At 49.2% G+C, this 7,851-nt stretch overlaps 1 protein-coding gene across 1 annotated transcript; it reads right to left on the bottom strand.

The window, feature by feature from the left end:
* Positions 1-1,433: 1,433 nt before the first annotated feature.
* Positions 1,434-5,877, bottom strand: LOC136486046 (probable leucine-rich repeat receptor-like protein kinase IMK3). The gene is made up of 2 exons (XM_066482822.1): positions 3,943-5,877; positions 1,434-2,304 (listed from the first exon to the last, which is right to left on the bottom strand). Exons 1-2 carry the CDS (start codon positions 5,747-5,749, stop codon positions 1,652-1,654), a joined length of 2,460 nt encoding a protein of 819 aa, XP_066338919.1. The 5' UTR covers positions 5,750-5,877; the 3' UTR covers positions 1,434-1,651.
* Between the last annotated feature and the right edge of the window lie 1,974 nt (positions 5,878-7,851).

The following is a 7,851-nucleotide window of genomic DNA, read 5'->3' as shown; positions in this document are numbered from 1 at the left end:
TATCGGCTAAATGGAACGTGATCAATATAAAGCGTTGAACCGATAAGTTTGATGAAAAAATATAACATACGAATAAATCGACTGTCTAATATAAATGAATCTACAAATAGTTTCAATCTAATTTATTATCATCAACAGTGAGGTTCGATCGGATCGATGCAGCTATGATAATGATAACAAACTAAAGCCAAAGAATTTATAAAACCATCTATATGTTGATAAATTCATGAAAACATGCTATATGCGTGAGAGTATAGGCAAATCGGCTAAAATAGCCGATGCAGTCATAGCAAACAAACAGAGTACATATCTTGATCATAAACAGGACCAATAATCGATAATTTCTAATCTAAAGTCTTACCAGTGAGGTTCGACCGGATCGATGCAGCTGTGGTAGTGTCATTAGATTAGATCTCATTAACTAGTGAGTTTATTCAAGATTGAAACATGTCTTTGGATGCATACTATATTTGATTGGAATAGAGATAAAAACAGCCGATCTAGCGGAATTAAGCCATCAATTATTAGATTTGAAGCGTGATCAGATCAAAGGACGACCAATTAAGATAATATGATGTCGATCTATCTCTATCTTAATCACGTGATTTATTATAATTAATAAAACATTAATTATAACAAGATTAATAACTAGTGAATCAACTAAAAACAGCAAAAAAAAAATCTTACTAATCTTAGCAGATTCGATAACTAGTGATATTATATTAAATAACGAGTTATTTAACACAAAATCGATAACTTTGATCTATATTATGATTTGTACCGGCTGATGCAGCCTTACAAACTACAATACAAATCGATAACTAACTTATATTATGACTCATAAAAGATCAATCAGCTCATGCAACTTTACAGGCATAATATAAGTCGTGACGGTACTTACAAGCAAACTGGAGGTCGATCAGTCGATGTAGCCCTGGTTGCTGAAGAATTCACCGAGATCTACAGTACTCCTACTCCTAATACGATGACGAAATCCAAAAAGATTGTATTGATTGAGTGTTCGTCCTTTCTTACCTTTTCTGCAGAATCTGTATGTTGACACATACAATTACTTTTTTCAGAAGAACTGTTGGTGTTGTTTGCATCTGACTGAACGGGACCTGGTTGCAGTGAAATGTTTACATGCATATTACCCATATCTTGGTTTGCATTGCAGCTGCATCTAGTAGCTAGTAGGTGCCTTTTGTCTTGTTGTTCATGTGATCTCACAGTTCACAAAACACAAACTCCGTACTATCGCAACCTGTAACTGTCAATCTGTGAATTCAGGCTATGTGTACAATAACCAGTAGCAAGTTCAGAAGCTAGTCATGCTGAATTGCTGATCCACCACCACCACCGCCTCACCCATGGCCAGACAAGTAAATCAAATAGGGAAAAATTGCATTATTAATACTAGTAGTATTCTCCTCTTTTCCATCCTTCTTCGTAGGCTGCTAAAACGATGATTCTAGTGCAAATAATATTTGCCTATACAAACTGGAAATTACCTAGTACCGCAAGAAATGATGAAAGGGGTGGGTAATCCAATCCCTCCAGCCGAACAAACAAATCAAAGAATTTCCTAAATATCTCTCTTTCTAGCTAAACAATTGCTTCTTTTCTCGTAATTCCTGCCTGGCGCTGCTTGCTACTCATCATCTCCTGCAGAAGCAGAAGCCGCCGGCACATGCGTGGCGCCACCTTCCTCGCTCGGTCCAGCGCCGCCCTCAGGGCCGGGCTTGATCTGCTCGAGCTGCCGCAGCACCTCGCGTGCCTCGGGCCTGACCGCCGGCGCCGGGTCGACGCAGTGCAGCGCGAGCTTGAGCGTGTCCATGAGCTCGTCCCCGGCGGTGCCCGCAGCGGTGGCGTCGCGCATCAGCTCCAGGTCGAACACCTCGCTAGTCCACTCCTCCTTGACGATGGACGCCACCCACTGCGGCAGGTCCATGCCGTTGGTGCTGTCCGCGGGGGACTTGCCCGTCAGCAGCTCCAGGATGATGACGCCCAGGCTGTACACGTCCGTCTTGGCGCTCGCTTTCTTCAGTTTCGACAGCTCTGGCGCGCGGTACCCCAGCGCGCCCGCCGCCGCCATTACGTTCGAGTTCGCCGCCGTCGTCATCAGCCGCGACAGCCCCAAGTCGGAGATCCTGGGGCTCTGCTCCTCGTCCAGGAGCACGTTGCTGGCTGTCAGGTTGCCGTGCACGATGCTCATGTCGTCGTGCAGGTACGCCAGGCCACGCGCCGTGCCCTTGGCGATCGTCATCCGCGTCGCCCAGTCCACTGGCGTGTTTGGAGCGCGAGCTGAACAGATCATTAGCAAACATCAAAGTTCAGAGTGTCAGTTTCAGTGTCGAAGTGCAGAGTTTCAGTTCGCATGGATACTAATAAATGACTTGAATAAACTGGGAAAAAATTTATCAGCAGAATACATAAAGAAAACTGTATGATGCTCATTGCTGATGGAGGTACTGTCCAAACAGTAACTTCACCTTTACTTGGACAAAGAATAACTAATTTATCAATTCTTGGGCCCAATTCACAGGAAACAGTGTCAGTTTAACTTCAGAGCTTCAGTTCACAATTGTTACAAAGTTTCAGTTCAAAAGGTTCTGATTTCTGAATACCGAAAAATGTCTAGCTGTGGACAAATTGTCAACAAGCTTTATGTTGAGGCAATCAATTCTTAACTACAAATCTGAATCCTTCCCTTGTTTGGCCCAAAACTGTCCCCAACAGTCCGTGCATGTGCATACTACTGAACGATTCTGCTGATGCTCTGAACCTCTGACTGACAGAATTTTTGACATGTCTAAACCCAGTTCTGTCAGTCTTACAACTCCTGAATCAAGAGCATTTGCTGAAACTCTGCAAACTATGCAAGTCAAAGTTTAACCAGCTAACAGAACTACATCAGTGTCCCAATAACAGAACTATGCAAGATCATTAGCAAACATCAAAGTTCAGAGTGTCAGTTTCAGTGTCAAAGTTCCAGAAATGAAAGGAATGTCGATTGAGAAATCATAGAAGAAAGTTGAATGCTGCCGATGTAGTTCTGTAACTTCTGTTCAAACAAGAATTGAATACTGATAACAACAACAACAACAACAACAAAGCCTTTCAGTCCCAAGCAAGTTGGGGTAGGCTAGAGTTGAAACCCACCAAGAGCCCCAGGTCACGGTTCAGGCACTCAATAGCGAGAATTGAATTGAATACTGAATACTGAAATTTTTCATCAATTGTCAGTTGCAATTGTCGGGTGATGTGGTTTCAGCACAATTTCAGAGTTTCAGTTCACAATTATTTAAGAGTTGAATGCCGAAAATTTTCTAGCCGGGGAAAAGATTATAAACATATTTCAAGTAACAAGGCAGTAGAACAATGTTGAGACAATGAATTTTAGCTCTTTACTTCATTACTTGGACAGTAAATCATAAAATATCCTTAGTTTGTTTGGCCCATAACTGCACAAGTGATGTGTTTGTTTTCACTGAACCTAGTAGCACCAGCAGTCGGTGCATACTACTGAACTTTTCTGCTGATGCTCTGAACCTCTGACTGAGAATTTTTAGGACGTCAAGGTCTAAACTCACTTCACTCTTGTAGCTTAATCAAAAGAAAACGCAATGCTAGCATAATCACAGTTGTATCAGTCTTCCAATGACTGAATCTGTAGATGTTCAGATTCAGACCAAGCAATTGTTGAAACATACTAGCAGACAGCAGTTAACAAGCTAGAACTGTTGACATACAAATTCCCTAATACATAGCGAAATTCCCTGTCAATTCAATTGGCAGTGTCCCAATCATTGTACATTATTGCTTAACATTAGCTGAAAGAGTTAGCTATGAACTACGATTTGTGAACCATACTGTATATCAGAATTCAGAAATGAAAAGTACTGGTGAACAATGAACAGAGTAGAAGAGCAGAAATCTGACCGTGCAAGAATGAGTGGAGGCTGCCGTTGGGCATGTAATCGAAAACGAGTAGCTTCTCCCCCTTGGGTCCCAGGTAGTATGCCCTGAGCGCCAGCAGGTTGGGGTGGCGGATCCGTCCCAGCACCGCCGCCTCGACCTCGAACTCCTTGTGGCCCTTGGTGATCTTCTCGCGGAGGCGCTTGACGGCCACGAGGCTGCCGTCCTCGAGCGTGGCCTTGTACACCGTCCCATAGGTGCTCTTCCCCATGATCTCCGCAGTGGCGCACAGCAGGTCGTCGGCCGTGAACGCCAGCGGCCCATCAAAGTGCACGAGCTTGCCACCCACGTCGCCGCCGGACTCCACCTCCGCCGCGCCAGACCCATGCTTCTCGCCGCGCCAGGCCGCCGCGGCAGCAGAGCCAGCACCACTGGCCTCCTTGGCCACCTGCTTCCCGCTCCGTGTTCCCGCAGTGCCGCCGGAAGACCTCTTGTTCCTGCTCAGAAAACAGAGCAGGAGGCAGCAGAGCAGCAGCAGGACGAGGACGCCAACGACGATTCCAGCGACGATGAGCACGAGCGCCTTCCTGCTGAACTTCCGGCCTCCGCGCGAAGGAGGTTCCTCCGCGGGCGACGCCGGCGCGGGGGACGGGGGCGCCGGGCAGGGCGTGGAAGCAGAGTAGCCGCAGAGGAGGACGTTCCCCGTGAACGCGGGCTCCCCGAACTTGCGCGCCAGCGAGTACGGCGCCGCGCCGGAGAGGTTGTTGTACGAGACGTTGAAGGACTGGAGCGTGGCGGTGAGGTTATCGAGCCCCTGCGGGATCTCGCCGGCGAGACTGTTCCCGGAAAGGTCGAGCGCCTTGAGGTCCGCCAGCGCGGCGAGCTGCGTCGGGATGGTGCCGTTGAGGCTGTTGGCCGAGAGGTCGAGCTGCTGCAGCTTGGTGAGCTTGATGAGGGACTCCGGGATGGGCCCGTCGAGGGAGTTGTGCGCGAGCCTGAGGAATACGAGCTGGTAGCTCCCGGTGATGGCCTCCTTGTCGTCGCTGCTGCTGTCGTCATCCTCGAGGGTGAGCTTGGAGGTCGAAGACGGCGACTTGTCGGACCCAGCGAATGCGTCGGGGATGGGGCCGGAGAGGTTGTTGTAGGAGAGGTCAAGGAATACGAGCGACGCGGACGCGACGACCTCGACGGGGATGACATCAGACAACGCGTTCCGGCTGAGGTTGAGCCGGATGAGCCTGGTGGAGTTGGCGACGGCGGGCGGGACCGCGCCGGTCAGGCGGTTGTTACTCGCATCAAACGCCTGCAGCGCGACGCAGCCGCCGATGGAGGCGGGGATGGCGCCCGAGAAGCGGTTGTTGAAGAGGTAGACGCCGCGGAGGTCCGGGAGGAAGCCGAGCGAGGCCGGGACGGGCCCCGCGATGGCGTTGTCGTGGAGGCTGAGCCGGCGGAGGCGGACGAGCTGCCCGAGGCCGCGCGCGGACAGCGTGCCACCCAGACCGCGCCAGGGAAGCGTGATGGCCACGACGTTGCCCAGGACGCACTTGATCCCCGCCCATGCGCCGGAGCAGGCGGTGAGGCCGCTGTCGTTCCAGGAGCGCAGGAAGCCGTAGGGGTCCGACAGGTCGTGCTTGATTGCTTGTAGGCCCTGGTAGTCCGCTTGGGAGATCACCACGCCGTCGCCTGTGGTGTGGTGGCCGTGGTGCTGCGCGGCGGCGGTGGCTGGTGGGGAGAGGAGGAGCAGCAGGAGGAGGAGGAGGAGCGTGGATGCGGCGGCGGTGCTGCGGTGGGGGAGGGGCGGTGGAGGCCTCCGCGCCGGTGGCGGCGGCATGGTGATGGTGGGTGATGATTTGGGATGAAATGGAAGGGGAATGCTGGGAGATTATGAAGCAAAGCTAGCTAATGAGCACGGCGGCGGTGAGTGGAGAAGAGAGGGAGAGAGCAATTGTGCCTAGCTCTGTGAAGAGGATGAGATGAGGGGAGGAATGGGCGCCAACGGCTAGTAGGGAGTGAAGAGCAGAAAAGGGAGGTGGCCTGCACGGCGGGGAATGAGGGAAGCAGAGCAGTCAGCCACTCACGAGGATTTGGAGGGTGGTTTAATTATTTCTCTTTTTCAACGGCTAGTTCCGAACCAGGCAAGGGGGTGTTTATTTCACCCCAAAATCCAAACTTTGGCGCTATAAAAAAAGAAGATTCTCCGTCACATCAAACTTGCGGCACATGCATAGAGTACTAAATGTTGACGAAATCAAAAACTAATTGCACAGTTTGGTCGTACTTTACGAGACGAACGTTTTGAGCCTAATTAGTCAACGATCGGACAATAATTCACAAATACAAACGCTACCGTGCGCTACAGTGATCTACAGTGATTTTGCCGCACCAATTCTGGGCAACTAAACGAGGGCCAACAATCAGCGACTCTCAGGTTTGGGCTGGGTCGGGGAATGTATCGGTCCGCAGGCCCACCTGGCCGCTTCCCTGCTCCTTTCTCGGGAACCGCAACGGTTGCTAGTTGGGCCCACGGCGTCCAACAAATAGAACAATCTGATGCTGCTCCGTTCCGTTACGCAAGTTTTGGCTTTGGCGCACACGACGACACCGAGCAGAGCCAAATCGACCCTCTAGTTTTTTTTATTTTTCTATATATAAGTGCTCATGGGTAAGGTAAGGTGAGGTGAGGTCTGTATGCGTGTGAGTGTATACGTGAAATGATGAGGGTGAAACATATGTTATACCAAAAAAGAGGATGTCAAAACCATGTACATCGTCACGATTGTCAAAACAATGACAAATGGGTCCAGTGACTGTTATGAGTCAACGGTGCACAAAACAGTGTCTATCTTTTTTCCTATTTGTCCCTCCAATCAAACAAAGAACTAGAATGGACCCGTCCCAACCAACAAAATATGAGTGCAATGGTCTCATCCCTAAATTCAGGGACGAAATCATCCCATCCCACCAATGTTTCCAAACCAAATAGTACACCTTAAAATTATGGTACATTTACACGCAAATAAGTCTGTGATTTGCAACGGTACAAAGAAATACCTCAATGATGCAGATACAAACTTAATAGGACGCTGATATTGTTACTAACATTAATTTAAATATGGATGTCATAATCATCATTAAATAATGCACATGGAATATTAATTAATAAATTATAGGTATTACCTTTTATATAAAGGGAAAGCATAAATAAATATGCTTGGGGAGCATTTCCCGGCCCCATTTCTTATAGACGTTTGATAACTCTTTTTTTTACAACAAATAGACACGCTTGCTAGTGTAAAATTATGCAAATCTTATGCGCATCCTCGAGTAGAAAAACACTAGAGTAGTAGGCAAGGAAGCCTTTTTACATTATCTAGTCTAAGTATATGAAATGTTAAAAGCTTTGCACATTTTCATAGAATCATCACGAGGACTCACCATTGCATCAGAAAATTAGACCTAATTTCACGGGAAACGAACAAAAATTAAACCTCATTTTTTCGGTGTGGCTAGCGCCCAGACGTCCGGACACTGGCCCCTGTCCAAACGTCCATGCCTGGCCCGCATGCTGTGCCTGTCCCGTATACGGCTACAACTGCTGCGCCTGCCCCTTGCACGTACGCATGTGTAGCTGCACGCCCATGCCTGCTGATGTGCGCTTTGCTTCGCTTTCGTGATGTGTGCCTGTGCCATGCATGCAGGTAGGGACCACCCACGCCCATGCCCCGCATGCATGCTGCTGCGCGCTTCGCTTTGTTTCCGTGGTGTGCGCCCGTGCCTGGGTATGCAGGTAGGGACCACCTAGCCCGTGCCCCTGCATGCTGTTGTGCGCTTCGCTTCGCTTCCATGCTGTGCGCCCTTGCCCGTGCATGTAGGTGCGGACCACCCACACCCGCTTCGCTTCTCGCGCACATGTAGAGACCGCCTGCGCCCGCG

The sequence above is a fragment of the Miscanthus floridulus genome, chromosome 10, assembly GCF_019320115.1.
Source record: "Miscanthus floridulus cultivar M001 chromosome 10, ASM1932011v1, whole genome shotgun sequence".
NCBI lineage: Eukaryota > Viridiplantae > Streptophyta > Magnoliopsida > Poales > Poaceae > Miscanthus > Miscanthus floridulus.
Note: the sequence above shows the minus strand (reverse complement) of the source record. Positions and strands in the feature narration are given on the sequence as shown.

Coding starts and splice junctions, on each gene's coding strand:
- LOC136486046 (XM_066482822.1), bottom strand. CDS start 5,749: ATGCCGCCGCCACCGGCGCGGAGGCCTCCACCGCCCCTCCCCCACCGC. Junction 2,305..3,942: donor CCTCCACTCATTCTTGCACG/GTCAGATTTCTG, acceptor TGATCTGTTCAG/CTCGCGCTCCAAACACGCCA.